We start from the raw sequence: 19463 nt of genomic DNA on the forward strand, positions 1-19463 counted from the left end.
TTGGAAAATAAAGAGTTGATTGCAGCAAAATTGTAAATGCACCTAAAAAAAATAAGGCAACCTGTGGAACACTACTTCTATTCTGTCTGCCCACTCCAAATAAGGGATTGAAAAAAAAAGTGTATTGTTAATTGCAATCTCTGTTAAAACAATAGCAAAATTTGTGAAAAAATTACCCAAAAACCTTCATTGAAAAAGGAGATTGTTTTGAATCAACATTTCTAAATGTCCAATTAAGGGGAAAAAAAGAAAAAAAAATGTTTCATATATATAAGAAGAAGCTGATTGGCTACCATGCACCAGATTCTGAGTGCTTTACTTTTATCAAATATCTCCCCATATGTACAGCTTGTATGATATGTTGAGAGTTAGCAGAAGTATATAACTCTGCCACTGTGTACTCCCTTTTTTAAAAAAATTTTGTGGGGCAATCTTTGTTAAATCCTTGCCTACAAAACTCCAGTGATACGATATCTCCATATTTATTTCAAAACGGGGTGCCTATGCTTGGCTTTGAAGGAAACCTGTGGTGGGATATGAAAGCTTCCAACAGAGACCACCCCTGAATATTACCTGGCTGTCAGGCTGACAGCATTTTTGCCGCTTTTTACAAGTATATTAGAAGTGTATTTAATTATCCAATAGAAAGCACTAGGGGGAGGAGAGGGAGCAGAAATTTGGGTTGGAGAGCTGCTGTTTGAGCAGAATACCAGCAACAAAGTAAAAGTCAGACATTTCTTTTCAATCTCTGGGGTAAAAAACACTTGTAATCTGCCAAAAAACAGTTCATACTTTTTTGAGCAACAAGCATTTTGCTTTAGGTGACAAAATGCTCATATGTGAACAGGGGCCATTGAAATGAATGGGAATTGGCTTGTTCAGATACAAGCTTCAAGCCAAAAATCACTCGAGTTTGAACGGGACCTACGTATTGAAGTCGGAGACCCCTGGAAAATGATTCCGATAGCAAATTTTCCTTTCCACAAGTTAGTGCCAGTTCACACAGAGGCGACCTGTCAGGCAACTTGTCAGCCTGACAGTACAATGGAACCATTCTAATAGAAGCGACTCAAATCGCTCCGACTTAGAAAAGGGTTCCTGTACTACTTTGGGGCGACTTCGGAGCAGCTTGCATTGACTTTTATACAAAAGTCGTTTTGCAAGCCGTGCTGTAGTCATTCTGTACGGGGCGGCTTCAGAGTCGGACGGGAGTCTGGCTACTTTGAAGCAGCCCCTGTGTGAACCAGCACTTAAGCTACATATATTTAGTTGACTTGCAACTTTTGCTACATTTGGGAGTAAACTTACAGGTAATTGATAGAAACAATGTTATTTTTACCATAAATTCCTCAAGATATGTTCCAGGGTCATTGGGCTATTTCTTATAACTGATGATGCTTATCCTTTTTTTTTCATAACTATATAAATATTCAGCTTGATCATTTAGTCTGGGATTACACTAGCTGCGGCCACGGCTCACAGCAGGGGTCCAGTGCGTCCATTTACACCGATTCAGGTGCGAATCGGGTCTGAATTTTTTGGCTGAATTCGCACCTAAAACTGAGCCACAGTAGCACATGACCCTTTTTAAGTGAGCTTTGCGGCCGCCCTGGCTCCATTGAGAGCCGGTCATAGTCTCCTGTCACGCGAATTGGATGTGGTGAAACTCGCACCCAATTTACATCAGTGTCAACCCAGCCTTACTTTAACAGCTTTCTTTAGCTTTTTGCCCATGGTGGCTTTGTTATCTTTGCTGGGTAATAGGAACCTAGGACTGAGAGACATGGTCTTACCAGCTAGCTTAAATACATGCATATATAATTATTTATTCTGTCCGGCCTGACAAACAGTTTGGCAGTCACCCTAGCAAAGCGTGGATTGTGGAACAATCCTAGAATCCTAGATTCTGATGCTTTAAATCCAGCTGAGATCAATTTCCCACATTTGCAGTTCAGGATCCGAGAGGAAAGGACCACAAATAGCAAAATTCGAAATCTCTGCAACATGTGTTTCATTGGGCATTGAGCAGAGAAACCTCACAGTATATACTGAATTTAGAGAATGACTTCCAGAGGCTGCCTTCTTCAGTTCTTAGGTGTAGGGAGGGCCTTGCTGCTTCCCAACTAAACAGACCCCCTATGGAGCTCTGCTTTTGCCTGTCATTTCTAACTTCCTCCACTTACAAGGACCACAGCACTCTATGCTAAGAGGCGTGTAGAATGGGTTAAATTAAACACAAGACTTAACTGTTTTACAGTTCAAAGCACAAAAAGGAAGCCCCTTCTTAACAATGTATACTTCTGAATGATTATTCCATTTTCTTTTGATACTTACAACACTCTTTGGCAGTAAGGATTGTTGGTAAATACCTTGGTATGCTTACAAAATGTACAGTGCAAACTATTGGCACAATATAAATCCTGCATAATAACATTGTCACGTAATCATTCTCTGCATGTTGACCTTTCTGCTTTTACATTCTTTTTAAAACTACATTGGCATTCTATTTTTTTCTCTCCTAGGCACTGCTTAGTGCACTCTTGCTGTCAAATAGAAAATAGCCAGTTACTAATTCCTTGCATATATTAGTTTTGTTTTTCAAAGCGTAACAGCAGGCTCGGGTTATAAAGCCATTTGGTAATGTAGAGGGGGATACTGTCCAGTTTCGTTTTTTCTAGCAGATGGCATCCCGATCATTCACAACTGACATGATCATTTTTGCATATTTTGATCAGTGAACTGTTTTCAGTATGCCCCAATTTAACGCCGAAGGTTTCCTATTTGTTTTTGAACAGACGACTGCTAAATCTGGTCATACACTAGTAGAGTTTCCTATAAACCTTAGGGCATTCTTTCTTGCCCTCCTTGAGTCAACTAATTTGGTTCAAAAGCCCTTAAAGTGTTACTAAACCCACAACAGTAAACTCAGTCTGTATATGCAGTAGAGCATGCTTGTTATACTCACTGTGAAACCTAAGGGGTTAATCCTCTGCATTGTGTAAAAAGGCTGTTTGATTCTGTCTTCTCTGACCCTCTTCTTCTTTCACAGAGTCCAAACCATCCCCTGAGAGAACTGAGGCTAGGAGACAAGCTGCACATGCACAGTTTGGTGTGTATTGCTAGAGCATTTGTTTTTCTTGGGGGAGTGCATGTGATCCGCACAGGGCCAATCAACACTGTCCAAACAGAGGGTCAGGGGTCCTGCAGCCTTTTAGGATGATCGGAGGAGAATTTAAGCTCCTCCTACAAGCTTTAACCAGACACTGATAGAAGTCACAAGACTATACTGCTGATGAGAAATGGTATTTAGCAGTTTATATTTAATAAAATAATTGCATTTCCATGTTCTGTGTAAGACCAGATATAGTGAATGCAGGGTCCTGGGTTTAGTAACCCTTTAAAGCTTCATCCATACATGCTATTTGAATGAAATCCCAGACATATTAAACTGACTTCAGTACAATACATACGATTTTTCCTGTGAATTTTTGGACTTCCTTGGCTGAGCCTTGATGGACTATACTTGGTCTCTGCCTGGAAACAATAGTAAAGCTGGTTGCTTCAGGCACTAGATCATGAGTGAGCGCTCGCATTGACACAACATATGTTAAGTTGGCCATAGGGTGCTATACAGGTCTAAAGCTATGGTCAACCAGAAGGTGGAACCCCGGCTCCATGTCAAAACCTAGGGCACACCAGAAATCGTTCTAATGTGAACAGGGACTAAATGAGTGCGTATTGCAACGCTGAAATAAAGGCAGGAACTTTGTTACCTTAGATGGCATAGAGGTGAATATTATTAAATCAAAAATAAGCATCTAAAAAAAACCAAATTGAATCAAATCTGAATTGGCGTACAAGAAAATTGGATGATAAAATGGTTCAAGTATTGGAATGCAAGGTGTTAAAGAAAATGTAAGTAGTATAAAATGGAAGAAAAATAAAGAATATATATATATATATATATATATATATATATATATATATATATATATATACACTGCTCTTCTAACTTTTAATGGATAAATATACCCAAAAACAAAAATGTAATATGTTTGCAGTTTTTCAGTCCCTTTTTCTTTTCTTCCCTTCCTTCTTTTCCTTCCTTCCTTTCTTCTTGTCTTCCTTCCTTTCTCTTTCCTTCCTTCCTTTCTCTTAATTTGTTTCTTTCTACGGCTTCCTTTCCCTTCCTTCCTTCCTTCCTTCTTTTCTCGGCCTTCCTTTCGTCCTTTCTTTCTTTCTTTCTTTCTTTCTTTCTTTCTTTCTTTCTTTCTTTCTCTGCCTTCCTTTCTTTTCCTCCCTTTCTCTTCCTTCCTTCATTTCCCTTCTTTCCTTCCTTCCTTCCTTTCCCTTCCTCTCCCATCCTTCCATCCCTTCTCTTTCTTTCTTTTCATTCTTTCTTTCCCTTATTTTCTTTTTTTCCCCCTTTTCTTCCTTATTGTCTCCCTTTCCCTTCTTTTTTTTCTCTTCCTTCTATCCCCTTCCTTCCTTCCTCACTTTCCTTTCCCTTCCTTCCTTTCTCTTCCTTCCCCTCTTTCTTCCTTGCTTCCTTCCTTTCTCTTTCTTTCTTTTTCTTATTTTTTCCCTTCTTTCCTTCCTTTCTATTCCTTCCTTATTGTCTCTATTTCTCTTCCCTTATCTTCCATTTTTTCTCTTCCTTCCATCCTTTCTCTTCTTTCTTTCCTTCCTTCCTTATTTTCCCCCTTATTTTCTTCTTTCGTTTCCTTCTTTCTTTCCTTCCTTCCTTCCTTTCTCTTCCTTCCTTCCTCTGTTTCTTCCTTACTTCCTTTCTCTTTCTTTCTTTCTTTTCTTTCTTCTTTTTCCCCTTCTTTCCTTCCTTTCTCTTCTTTCCTTCTTGCCTCCCTTTCTCTTCCTTCCTCCTTGCCTCAATTTCTCTTCCTTTATCTTCATTTTTTTTCTCTTTCTTCTATCCTTTTATTCCTTCCTTTCTCTTTCTTTCTTCCTTCCTTTCTCTTTCTTCCTTATCTTCTCTTTCTTCCTTAATTTCTCTTTCTTTCTTCCTTCCTTCTTTCTTTTTCAATCCTTCCTTCCTTTCTCTTCATTCATTTCCCTTCCCCCCTTCATTTCCTTCCTTTCTCTTCATTCATTTCCCTTCCTACCTTTCCTTCCTTTCTCTTTATTTGTTTATTTCCCTTCCTTCTCTGCTTCCTTCCTTTCTTCCAACTAAAGAAATAAAGAAAACCCCCAATGATCAGCTATAGCCAGGTCGATAGGAAAAACCCAACTTCTGTACAACCAGGGTGCCCATATATGGATTGAAATGTTATCACATACGATGCAGGACCACCATGTATAAGGTGACGGCAAGGTGTTGTTTTTTTCAAGAGATCTTTGTGAATGACATTGTATTCATGTCAGTGTTTGCTCAAACAGTAATGCCAATGTCATCCAATTTTGTTTTAATTTACACATTTCATTTCACACATCCTTTTTTCTTTTTCTACATACTTTTAGTAACAGATCACTTCTAATAATGCTGTGATCAGGAAGCAATATATCACTACAGCAGTGACTTGTTGCCACCGAGAAAACCATGACAGAGCTTCATCAAGTCTGCCCTAGCCTCCGAGCTGGCAGGAAGTACTGTGACCTCATGGCACTTCCTCTACAAATACAATGCTGAGGCATTGTTTGTCAGTATTCTAGAAGAAGCTTATCAGTGCACTACTTGGTTAGTGCTGGACCACAGTTGTGGCCAGCAGGTCCAGCACAAAATAAGGCTGGGGGACACTTATTTTACTGTTATTTCTTTTTCTAGTTTTTGTGGTTGTTTCCATCCCCATCCATATCCGTAGGAGAACTTTCTGATATATGTGTATTTCTACTAGCAGAGACTTGTATAGATGCTTCAGGACTAGAGGTCACCTGCTTCATTTGTGCTCTCTGTTGAATGTATGTGTGCCTTGGCATGGTAATATTTTTGCTGGTTACTCCCTGAGCTGGAACTGTAAAGTATTGAAAGCACATTCATGCTTCCTGTACATTAAAAGATCAGCCTGTAGTCAGGTTTAGGATCACACAACTTAAGCTGCCCATAGATTAATCAAAATTCTGCTGGTTCAGAATGTATTGGCACTGTGGTTGTACAGAAATTGATCTACCAAGTCACTTCTATACAACCACTCTGCTTGGAAATTTCCTCTAGCCTGCAACGCTGATTAGTGTATTCTAACAGCGGGGAAGTCTCTCCGCCGTTAGAATACAATGTTACAGCAGGAGGATTCTCCCATCCACCTCAAATGTGTGGATGGGGACCCGCTGGTTGAACAAAAAGAAATTGACTCATCTATGGTCAGCTTCAGGATGTAAACACCACTCCTGCACGTGCCAGGAAGAGGCTGAGGAATGTTCTTGATGGAAGACTCAAAAGGTGCAATATATATATATAATTTTGATTGCGGGCACAATTTCAGGCTCTTGCATTTTCTTCCTGCTGATCTGTGCCCATACCGCCATACAGGCTGTCAGTTTCAGAACTGCAGGAAGAGTGAATACACTACAAGGAAGTTCATCACAGAGGCGGCAGATGGGGCTTGTAGTTCATTCATTCATTGATCTCTAAAAATAAACAACACAGCTAGCGGAGCCCAGCATAGCTGCCTGTGTTTTAAAATGTGACAGTGGTTACGGGGGGAGAGGATCTCCCCCTCAATGTCACAGGTGGGTGAGGGTGGATAATGCCTAGTAACATTTTACACCCTTATTATGGTTGTAACATGTTACTAAAGGTGAACCCGTTCTTTTAAGAAAATTAAGGTCCCATAACCGATATGGAATTGTGGATCAAGGCTTTATTGGAGCGAAGCTGGTTGAAAATTGCATACAACGTGGTTGGCATAGTTGTCATGGGGTGAGGGGGCCGGAAGTCAACCATGGTAGTTCATCAACAGGGTTATGGATCAGAATGAGACCAAGTGCTACATGCACTTGCCCCCCCTGGGAGATTTAACTATGTTTTTTAGGATGGGGATTTTTAAGGGCACCAATGCTTGGATCATGACCATTTTAGTATTTGCATATTCTTAACAAGCAAGTGAGAGTTTTAACCATTTCATATCCAGGAGTAATTCAAATCTTCATAACCAGATCAAATTTTGAATTTTGGTAGGGAAAAGTACACTTCTTTAAAGATTTGCACACCAAAATGTTGTTTTACACCATTTCTAGCACATACTGTATAAAGCTTTAATTTGATATGTTTAATACTTGATATTTTAAAATACCCAGAATATATTTTTATATTAAGTAGATAAGACAGACAAAAAAAGCTAAAAAAAAAACTAAAATATTTATTACGCAAACTAATTTGTATAAATATGAATTCACTGTATGGTCAATCATGTATATTTGTATAATAGCCATTTTTACCCACCATCCTGGGAGTTCAGTTCAATAGTAGACCAGTAGTAAAAGTGATAATTACAAAAGAAAAGACCATCAGCTTAAAGCGGGAGTTCACCCGAAATGTTTTTTTTAACATTATATTTAGGCTAATTAAGGGGAGCACAAACCGTTTTTTTTTTTTTAAAATCAATACCGTACTTATCGTTTTAGAGATCAATGTTCTCCCGCCGCTTCCGGGTATGATCTTCGGGACTGGGCGTTCCTATTTGATTGACAGCCTTCCGACGGTCGCATACAGCGCGTCACCAGGTGCCGAAAGAAGCCGAATGTCGGTGTGGCTCTATACTGTGCCTGCGCACCGACGTTCGGCTACTTTCGGAAACTCGTGACGCGCTGGATGCGACCGTCGGAAGCCTGTCAATCAAATAGGAACGCCCTGTCCCGCAGCCCATACCCGGAAGTGGCGGGAGAACATCTATCTCTACAACGGTAAGTACGGCATTGATTTAAAAAAAAATACCCGTTTCTGCTCCCCTTAAAAATCATTATAGCTGATCTATTTATTTAGCGTTGGATGAAAAGGGCAGCCCTACAATTACTTTTATTTTACCTCTTTTGTGTGTGTGGTGGAATATCTAATTTGTAATGCAATGTTTATGTGCATACCTGGGTATATGTTTGTAGCTGTATGCTGGGGAATTTATTTAATTTGTTTACTAATTATAAATTATTTTAATTTTTTTTTTTTGCTACTATCATGAGAGGGCTGGTAAGCCTCTTATGTAATAGCAGTGACAGATGCTTTGGGAAACATCATGGGTCTATTAGAACCGTAATTTCTCCCCTGTAACTGATCCCAGAATGGTGACAGGCAGCCCTCTCCACCTGCTTGTGCACCAGTAATCTTTTCCAAAAGTTTGACATGTAAATGTTCACAAAGTAGGCACTTCAGGTTCAGTCCATTTGCAAAAGGAGTGAAAGGGCAAAGATGTTCCCTGATCTGCTTCACCATTGACCATCCTGAACAGTGGAGCCCCCTCCAATGCGAGGCAAGGAGGTGGGGGAGCAGCATATTTCAACACAGAATAGAAAGTTTAGAACCACCCAGGCCACTTTTTACAATCTTCTCATAAAGTAGGGGGATTAACATAAAACAAACAGGGGCAAGTTTGTTTTTCAATCCTGTCACTGTACCTGCCAAAACATAACTTTTATTGTGGTGATGAAAAAGTTAATCAAGGAGAAACCATGGTCAGTAACCACTGTTTACTGTTTACATTTCTGGTTCCCCCTGCAGCCACATTAGGAAGTTTAGAGTAATCCCCACAAAATGTGAAGCTGTACAAAAAACAGTACTCTTTAACACTCTTTGGATACAAGAGATCTGCCTGGTCAGATGTTAAGTTACTATAGTTCTGTAGCTACAGGCACTGTTGAGAAATTAACCTTGAAGCCTCGGCAAAATCCATCAAGAAAAATGCTGGCAGAGCATTTTTGCAGAGGAAAACGGTTGTGTGTATGTTCTTCGTCGAGGAAACTGTTGTGGATCTCGTCTGGAGTCTCAATTTCCTTGTCGTGTTTCTCGCCGGGCTGGTTTACGACGAGAAACACGTTTGTGTGTATGCTTAGAAACCCGCGCATGCTCAGAATAAAGTATGAGACGGGAGTGCACCTTCGGTAAAAGTAGTATTCGTAATGGAGATAGCACATTCGTCACGCTGTAAGAGACTGAAAAGCGCGAATCGTCTCTCACCAAACGTTTACTTAACACGCGGTAACATGAGATTAGCAAAAGCGGCCCCAAGGGTGGCGCCAGTGGAATCGAACTTCCCCTTTATAGTGCTGTCGTACGTGTTGTACGTCACCGCGTTTGAGAACGACAAGATTTTGTCTTGACAGTGTGTATGCAAGGAAAGCTTGACAAGATTCTCGTCAAACTTGACAAGAACCTCGTCGAGGAAAACAACGTTTCTTTTACGACGAGATTCTCGGTCGTGTGTACGAGGCCTGAGAGCTACCAGAGGACAGCCTTTTAATGTGGCCAAATACTAGGTGCTGTAAGCTGTTAGAAACAGACTTGAGAATGCCTGATGTGATTTCTGAGGATTAATTACTTCATAGTACCTGCAGCTCCAGAGGTCAGTGAGGGCTTTTAAAGCCACATTTCACGTTTTAGACCTAATGCATGCTGGACGTTTTTACAGCTGCTGTTTTTGGCTTCTGATGTTTTTTTCTGCAGTCAATAAACTCTCCAGAACTAGTGCATTTTGAGAGGAGTTTTTTCAGCTGTATACATGCTCTGGTGTATTTATCTGTTTGCCTAAAGTTCTATTTAACCCTTTCAATGCTCGGCACTTTTACCCCCTTCCTGCCTAGGCCCAATTTTCAGCTTTCAGCGCTGTGACACTTTGAATGATAATTGCATGGTCATGCAACACTGTACCCGAACTCTTTTTTAAAAGTTTTTAAAAGTTTGTTCACACAACTAGAGCTTTCTTTTGGTAGTTGATCAACAGTTTATTTTATTTTTTTGCTAAATAAACAAAAAAAAAATGAAAATTTAGAAAAAAATGCGCTTTTCTTTGTTTCTGTTATACAATTTTTCAAATAAATAATTGTTCTTCATAAATTTCAGCCAAAATGTATTCTGTTACATTTCTTTGGTGGAAATGACCCAAATCAGTGTATAGTATTTAGTCTGTAGTAAAGTTAGAGTCCACAAACTATGGTATATATCTATAAATTGATCAGTCCTGTTGTACTAACAGCCTATCTCATTTCTTGAGGCCAAAAATGTCAGGGCAGTACAAATATTCCCCATATGACCCCTTTTTGGAATATAGACAGTCCAAGGCATTTAGAAAGAGGTATGGTGAGTTTTTTGAAGTTGTAATTTTGTCATCGTTTTTGGAAAGTGAAGAAATGAAAAAAAAAAAAATATATATATATATATATATTTTACATACAGTCCCTGAGGGGGTATTCAATTCTTTATTCTCTCTCTTTCTCTATCTATCACACACACATTATATGTGTGTATAATTTTTTTTTAACCGCTTCAGCCCTGGAAGATTTTACCCCCTTCCTGACCAGAGCACTTTTTACAATTTGGCACTGCGTCGCTTTAAGGCCCCTTTCACACTGCGGCGGCGCTATACCGTCGGATTCGCCCGCTAGCGGTGCGGTATTAACCCCCGCTAGCGGCCGATAAAGGGTTAATACCGCCCGCAAAGCGCCTCTGCAGAGGCACATTGCAGGCAGTATTCTCGCGGTTTCCCATTGTTTTAAATGTGAAGGAGCGGTATCCATACCACTCCTCTCACCGCTCCAAAGATGCTGCTCCAAAGATGCCAGCGCATCGCCTCAGTGTGAAAGCCCTCGGGCTTTCACATTTAGGTTGCTGGGCAGGAGTTTTTCAGCAGCGCTATTTTTAGCGCTGTACCGCCTGGAAAACGCCTCAGTGTGAAAGGGGTCTAACTGACAATTGTGTGGTCCTGCGATGTTGTACCAAAACAAAATTTGCATCCTTTTTTCCCCACAAATAGAGCTTTCTTTTGGTAGTATTTGATCACCTCTGCGGTTTTTATTTTTTGCGCTATAAACAAAAGAACAGCAACAATTTAAAGAAAAACACACTATCTTTTACTTTTTGCTATAATAAATATCCCAATGTTTTTTTCTCAGTTTAGGCCTATATGTATTCTTCTACATATTTTTGTTAAAAAAATCGCAATAAGCGTATATTGATTGGTTTGCGCAAAAGTTATAGCACCTACAAAATAGGGGATACAATTATGCCATTTAAATTTTTTTTATTATTATTTATTTTACTAGCAATGGCGGTGACTAAAAAAATCTGCGATTTTTTTTTTTTTTTAGCTGGACTGCGACTATGCAGCAGACAGATCGGGCACCTAACTGACATTTTGTATCCTTTTTTTGGGAACCAGTGACATTATTACAGTGATCAGTGCTAATAATATGCACTGACATTGTACTAATGGCACTGACAGGGAAGGGGTTAACATCAGGGGCGATCAAGGGGTTAAATGTGTTCCCTCACTGTGTGTTCTAACTGTATGATGGATGGGCTGCCTGGAACAACACACAGATCAGAATGCATAGCAGAAAGACAGGATCTGTGAGTCATTCCCTGACAGAACGAAGATCTGCCTTGTTTGCTATGGCAGATCTCTGTTCTGTCACTGCGGGGAACGATCGCAGGTGGCCGGCGGACATAGAGTCCGCCGGACCTGCTGATTGGCACCCCCGCTGGCCAATGGACACACGTCCACAAATATAAAGAGTCAGAAGCAACCATATATAAAGTGCTAATGTGGGCTAATTCTAGTGCGGACTAAATGAACAAACAGGCATAAATAAATAAGTCTCAATTTAATGATGCCATGAATATTTAAAAACAAATACAATCCTCCATTGCATGATGTCAAAAGTAAACTTGCTTGTCAATATGGGTACCTTAGAAAAGGCATGTGATCTGCCAGGTGGTGGAAAGGTGTGCTGCCATAGATGGAAAACTCATAAGTCCTCTATACAATTATGGCACATAGGGCAGGGAGGGAGATAAAATCCTGATCTTATGTGGATATAGGGTCAATCGAGCCTGATCAGTATCCCGCAGTGAAAGATGGAACAGCCGATCTACGGAGGACCAATACGACGGGCAGCATAGAAACGCTCTTACAAGACCACGGCGGGTACAAACTTCCTGGGTGTGACATCAGGCAGCTTAGGCAGTCCTAGCTAAACCTTTATAACAGGTTTAGCTAGGACCTACTAACGTTCTGTGTATTAGAAAGTAACGTGAACATGCAAGGTATCTCACAAGCTTGTATACCTTATTCTCGTCAATCCTGTACCTATTCCTTTATGTAATAAATAATGCTTACTACTTCTTCCTCTATATTATGTGAAATTAGAACCTGTTAAGCTCATTGATGTATTACTTTGTAAAGGCTGTTACAAGTAATTTATTTTTGGTTTTATTCTTTCTATATAGGGCAGGACAGTGGTTACCTGTAAGACAAATTGCTCACTGCTGTTTAGAGGGAGAAGGAGAAACAGAAACAGGAAACAAGTATTCTTGTATTGCATTTTTGCAGAGTGTTTTTGACAGAGTCCTATAGATCTCTGGTAATAAACACAGACATTGGGGTTGATTTACTAAAGCTGGAGAGTGCAATATTGGGTGCAGTTCTGCCTAGAAACCAGAATCCAGGTTGTTTTGTCAAAACGTCATTAAACAAGCTGAAGTTAGAAGCTGATTGTCTATCATGCACAGCTGCACCAGATTTTGCACTTTCCAGTTTTAGTAAATCAACATCATTTTGTTGGCAGGTCATGAGAGGCTAGCTTTGTTTTGGTTGGGTTGGAATTTTTTAAATAAAATCTCACCCAACATTTGAATACTATGACAGCGATGAGATTGCATGGTACATTCTGCTGCTGTCATAGAGACAATGATGGGCAGAACAAATAACCTGCAAGTGAATACTAATATCAATGTACATTTTGAGGTTACATTTTTATATATGGACAGTACAATTTCTTTCAGATGATGTCTACCTTCTGATGAGAAAGGAATATGATTAAGGGCTTGTCATTATGGTCTCCTACACATTATATTGCAGGCATTTGCTTAAAAAGTATGCTGGGCCTATTTTAACTGTAGGGCAGAAAATGCCATGAGGCACAGTAACACTCAGTTCAAAATGGCACTGCATGCACCATGAGGGGAAGCAACTAAAATCAATAGTATAGTGTGGACCAATATTTAATGGAACTGCATAGTAATTCTATGTGATAAAGTGCACCAAAAACAATGTCGGGCTCAGTGGCTGGGGAATTGTGGGAGCACGGACGTCCATGGAAATGTAGCCTAAGGAAAGTACTGGTCCAAAACATACTGCAGTGTGTAGCTCTGCCACTGGATGTAAAATGGCATGTAGGAATGAAATGATTCATTTTATCTAATTTTAAATATTATACAATTTAATAAATTTTTAAATAAATTATAAAAGAAAGTTGTTTTGGGTTTGACCTTAAAGCTCAAATCCAAGATATTAGCAACCTACCTTCTTTCTACCCCTCTACTAACCACTGGCATAAACGAAACTATCCAAATGCTCAGTTACATTATCTAACTGAAGCTGAAATCACATCACAGTTCTTCTCTCTTCTTTCTGTTTACTTTCATCACACTGACTGTGTAATGTGAACACCTACTATTGGTGAAGGTGACACTTCCAGCGGCCGGGTCCTCTCTTTCGTAGACCAGAAAACTCATGGGGCGATGCCCAAGGGCATAAACAGGGAACATTTGATCCATTACACTGTGGAATGGCTTAGGAAGAGGTCTTTGGCATAAAGCATAATACTCCGTACACACGATCCGAATATCGCACGACAGATCGTACGACTTTTTTTGCTTTATATTCGCAAGTAGCAAAATTCTCGTACGTCAGGAAAAAAAAGTGATGTCACATGTTGTAATGTATTTGGATTGTATTTTCGGACGACAACTGTACTAACTAAACAAAAATCGTACGATCTGGTATTGTAGGAGAACATTTTTCGCGCATGTCCGATAAAATAATATCAGATGAACTGTCATGATTGACTCTCGAAAGCTCTGTACTAACGATCTGATTATCGTAAGATTCTTCCTTGGACGACATTTTTCGTACAATATTCGTATCATGTGTACGGGCCATTAGAATTAAGGTCATTGATGCACAATGCAAATTTTTATTTTTTTTTTCTTGCAGTTGGATTTCAAGTGTCCTTCATATAGTCCGTGTGTTCAAATGTTTCAGGAGAGTACTGTCATATTAAAATAAAATAAATAATAGATAAATAAAAATAAAATAAATAATTAATAATTAAAATAATTAATAAATAAAATAACAAAACTAAAAAAATAAAGATAAAAAAAGCAATGCATTTATGTATTTTATGAAATAAAATCTTAAATACAGCACATTTTGATTGCAGCTATAAAAATTACCTACATTTGCCCTGTACTGCTAAAAAAGGAGGGGCAGTGCAAGAAGCCAATCAACTGTACTGAATGAACATAAAAAGGAACATTGTGACAGAATAGGGGGCAGAGTGATCTAAGTGGTTATTGCTGCTGCTCCTTAATTGTCCAGTTAAAGGTTGAGAGAGGTGACCGATTTACTATTGCTTACTGCATCAAAAATAAATTAAGTCACCAGTCAGGACTGTGTACAAATCCTATTACAGCTGACACTCTCCTCATTTACGTATTGCAATGGTGTATTTGGCTATTTGCTTGGAATACAGCTTTAACGTTTTGCTTAAAGTGTGCAGTGGTGTGAACACTTAGCATGGTGTCATGACCTTCACTAGCATTGGGCATCCAGGGCATGTGCCCCACATCTTTTTCAGAGTGCCTTGGGTCCTGAGGCCGTGACTGTCCAGCATATACTGTGTATGTGTTTTTTTTCTGCGATGCAGTAACAGGTTTTTATTTCTGTGCCCCTATTAAAGACTCAGTGGCGGGCCAAATGACAGCTCCTTCTTGGGTGCTATAAAGTAAAGAGAAAAAAAGAGCAATGACCGTCAGCGCCGGCAAGTGAGGGAGCCTGACTGTACACACCGCCACGCAATGCAATAATGAATGCAAAAACTGACTATCTGTCAGTTTTACATCTGTTTTATCCTCCATTCCATTTTCTTTTTAAATGGAACAAAAATAGGGTTTGGATCCATTTAAAAAAAAAATGCACGTGGATGGATGCGGATGATCATCTGTTTACCCATAGGAATGCATTGCTGTCCGTTATTCATCCATAACCAGACTGATGAAAAACGGACCTACGAAACACCCGTGTGAAAGAAGCCCCCTACTATTTTTGTTCTGGTGAATTTTATTACCATAAGTAAGAGAATTTCCAAATTTTGAGTTGTCACCAGAACAGGATTATTTTCATTCAGTGAATTGGGGTTTAAGGCAATGGGTAATAATGCAGCTTGGCTTTGAGGTTGGTCGCTTCAAGCGTCATTGCAGTCCTATAAACTTGTACGAGGGGAATAGTAGTTCTGATTGAAACAAATGCTGTAAAAAAATAGGCCTTTAGGACTTACATTTGTATTGCCCCCAAAGTATGATTTTCAGAGGGCATTTGACAGGCAATATGTTACCTCCTCACTGCCTGTTTTAATCCTGTAAATCCTGTGCACAGCTGCAGCATGCACCCCTACATGAATGGGTTCAGTGGCCGTGCAGCTGGCTAAATACGACAAAGGTATAATTCTTGCTGCTTCTGTAAATAAAATGCTTGCAACTGCAGCATGTGTACGACCCCCACCAGGCACTGTTTTTGGTAAAGCGTGTCTGTAATACTCTCAATGCCTCAAATGCCTATTTTTTATCATTAGGCCTGGTGCACACTGGACGTTTTTACAGCTGCTGTTTTTGGCGTCAGACCTTTTTTTTCCTACAGTCTATACATTTTTCCATCATGGGCTTTTATCAACTGTTTTTGGCAGGGGAGTTTTTCTGCTGTAAAAAAAAAAAAAAAAACGAGTGCGGTCTGCGAAGAATTTTTCAGCAAAAAACGCTTGAACGTCAAAAAATGCAGATAAACGCTCACAAACCTCTCACATTTTTGATCCTATTGAATAAAAAACTGAAAAAAAATGTAATTTACAGTGCATCCAGAAAGTATTCACAGCGTTTCACTTTTTCCACGTTTTGTTACAGCCTACAGTGTTGCTACAAGCTTAGCACACTGATTTTTGGGCAGTTTCTCCCATTCTTCTTTGCAAGACCTCTAAAGTGCCATCAGGTTGGATGGGGAGCATCGGTGCACAGCCATTTTTAGATCTCTCCAGAGATGCTTAATCGGGTTCAAGTCTGGGCTCTGGCTGGGCCACTCAAGGACATTCACAGAGTTGTCCCATAGAAACTCCATTTGTTAGCTTGGCTGTGTGCTTAGGGTCTTGTTGGAAGTCTGAGGTCCAGGATGTCTCCTGTACATTGCTGTATTTATCTTTCCCTTGATCCTGACTAGTCTCCCAGTTCCTGCCACTAAAATACATCCCCACTGCACAATGCTGCCACCAAAATGCTTCACTGTAGGGATGTATTGAACATGTGATGAGTGGTGCCTGATTTCCTCCGGACATGACGTTGCCATTTAGGCCAAAGAGTTTAATATTTCTTTCATCAGACCAGAATTTTTGTTTCTCATGGTCTGTGAGTTTTTCGGGTGCATTTTGGCAAACTCTAGGCAGGCTGTCATGTGCCTTTTACTGAGGAGTGGCTTCTGTCTGGTCACTCTACCATAAAGGCCTGATTGGTGGAGTACCGCAGAGATAGTTGTTCTTCTGGAAGGTTCTCCTCTCCACATAGAAACGCTGGAGCTCTGTCAGAGTGACCATTAGGTTCTTTGGTCACCTCCCTTCTCCCCCAATCGCTCAGTTTGGCTTGTTCCATTTACAGATGATTGTGCTCATTGGGACCTTCAATGTGGCAGAAAATTTTCAGTACCCTTCACCAGATCTGTGCCTCAAAACAATCCCATCTCATAGGTGTACAGACAATTTCATGGTTTGATTTGTGCTCTGACATGCACTGTGGGACCTTTTTATATAGACAAGTGTGTGCCTTTCCAAACCATGTCCAATCAATGGAACTTACCACATGTGCATTCCAATCAAGTTGTAGAAACATCTCAAGGATGATCAGTGGAAACAGGTTGCACCTGAGCTCATTTTTGAATGTCATGGCAAAAGCTGTGAATACTTATGTACATGGCTTTTTTTTATTTTTTATTAAATTTGCAAGGATTTCAAATAAACTTATTTTACGTTGTCATTATAGAGTATTGTTTGCAGAATTTTTTGAAAAATAATGATTTTAATCAATTTTGAAATACGGCTGTAACATAACAAAATGTGGAAGAAGCGAGATGCTGTGAATACTTTCCGGATGCACTGTACTTCTTATCTGCTGCAATACCTACTTTTTATTGATTCATTCAATTGCAACTTTCTGGCTAGAAGTAAAACGTTTTTCTTTTCCATCTTATTCAAGTGTTTGTATTGCCTTTTTATTTTAAAAACACTGCATTTTAACAAAATAGGTGTAATTAATTATAGTGAAATATGTTTTTTAGGCTTGTACAGTGGGTTGATTTGTAGATAGTCTAAAGGGAAAAATAACAGCTAGATATATATATACTAACAATCATACTCTGTGCCCTATAAAAATACCTGACATCTGATTTTTTTGGGGGGGTTTTGTTTATATGAAATATATTTTTAATCTGTAATACACGCAAATTCTCAATACCTGCTTAAATAGTTCTTAGATCTTGTAATTAACAAAAAAACAAACACAAATAGACATTTTTATAATGTACAGTATATAAGTATATATAGACAAAAACACTGGTTTTCTGGACTTTTAAGAGGGGATGTGGTGTGACAGACAAGGGATCTGTGGTTGTTTAGTAATAGGCTGTGATACAGTACATTGGGGACTGTCATATCTTAGATCTTCTTTTTATCTTTTACTAAATGTTTCTGTTTTGTATAGGGAATTCAAAATCCACTTGCCTACAAAATAAAAATTTAGGTATGCATTTTTGTAGTTGAATGGTAACTTTTACTTTGGCAATACCTGTATCTGTTTTTTTTTCTTCCAGAGTAAACTATATATGGAAGGTTTTAGAAGTCTGAAAGAAGGAGAACCAGTAGAGTTCACATTTAAGAGATCTTCCAAAGGCTTTGAATCATTACGGGTGACAGGCCCAGGAGGCAATCCCTGCATAGGAAGTGAAAGAAGACCCAAGGGAAAGATGGTTCAAAAAAGAAAGCCAAAAGGAGATAGGTAAGTTCACTGATCATTTTTCTTGATCCCATCCAATATTGCTTGTAAATATAGGGTGTTACAAGCTCTTTATTAATCCGTTTTATATGTCAAAATGCTAACAAATACTAGATAGCTATAAAAACAATAACAAATAAAATATATACTTTACTAGAAGTTTTTTTTTTTTTTTGACAGCACTGTAAATCGAAAAAATTCAAGCAATCAGAAAAGGAGAGAAGACATGTGAGCAGCAGCTCTCTCTGCTCTCTCTCCTCCTCATTTTCCCAGAGACAGCAGTAGAAGCCATTGGCTCCCACTGCTGCCAATCACAGCCAGTGGGCATGGAGCAGGGATGAGTCTAAGCCATACTTTGTGTGTCTTTTGGACACACAGAGCCGGCGTGGGAGCGAGCCCACACAAGTGCTTCCATAGCAAGCTACTTGCTATGGTGGGCACCTGGGAGGTGGTGGGAGCCAGGAGCACCAGCGGGGGACTCCGGAAGAGGATAAACGGGGCTGACAATTCCACAGGGCATGTAAGTATGAGGTGTTTGTTACATTTTTTTTTAATGTATCCTTTTAGCCTGGGTTCACACTTGTACGGCAAACATGCTGACATTGGGAGCTCATGTCACATGACGTGTGAAAATCAATGTTTCCCTATAGGAGCAGTCTTAACTGGTCTGACACAAGTGGTCCGACTTTGAAAATGCTCCCTGTACTACTCAGTACTACTTGAAGTCAGATTAAAGTAGGATCCTTGTCCCAACCATCCGACTTGTGACATCCAACATGGCGATTACAGCAGCAGTAAATATAATTTTTCACACTTGGATTGTTTTGATTGGTCAAAGGAAAATATTATCTCAAAGTTGGAGCAAAATCTTATCTTGTTCATTCAAGTCGGATGGAAGTAGGAGCAATGTTACACTGATGTCGAAGGGCAAAGTAGGATGATAGTCATGTCTATCAGTGTAATCCCAGCCTTATGCCACATACACACGATACACGATTCAAAAAAATGATATACAGTTGTCACATGACCCAGCTCTTTTCCAGCCCCCCTATTGTGTTTAGCTGGTTTGTGGGCATGGAGGAGGATGGAGCGAGTGAGCTGTCATTTACCACTATGTATACACCCGCATGTGTGACTCTAGTCATATGGGCTGCTCTGATCTGATGGGAAGGACATGCTCAGCATAGAAACTCACTAAAAACTGAGCGTGTGCAGAGCT

General features: G+C 39.6%; 1 protein-coding gene across 1 annotated transcript in view; it reads left to right on the top strand.

Annotated features, from left to right (window-relative positions):
• LIN28B (lin-28 homolog B) overlaps positions 1-19463 on the top strand; it is a 63354-nt gene that overhangs the window by 12884 nt on the left and 31007 nt on the right. The window contains exon 3 of the mRNA XM_040350166.1: positions 18063-18247. Coding sequence (XP_040206100.1) covers positions 18063-18247 — 185 coding nt within the window. The remainder of the gene's footprint in view (positions 1-18062; positions 18248-19463) is intronic.

Source organism: Rana temporaria, chromosome 4 (assembly GCF_905171775.1).
Source record: "Rana temporaria chromosome 4, aRanTem1.1, whole genome shotgun sequence".
NCBI lineage: Eukaryota > Metazoa > Chordata > Amphibia > Anura > Ranidae > Rana > Rana temporaria.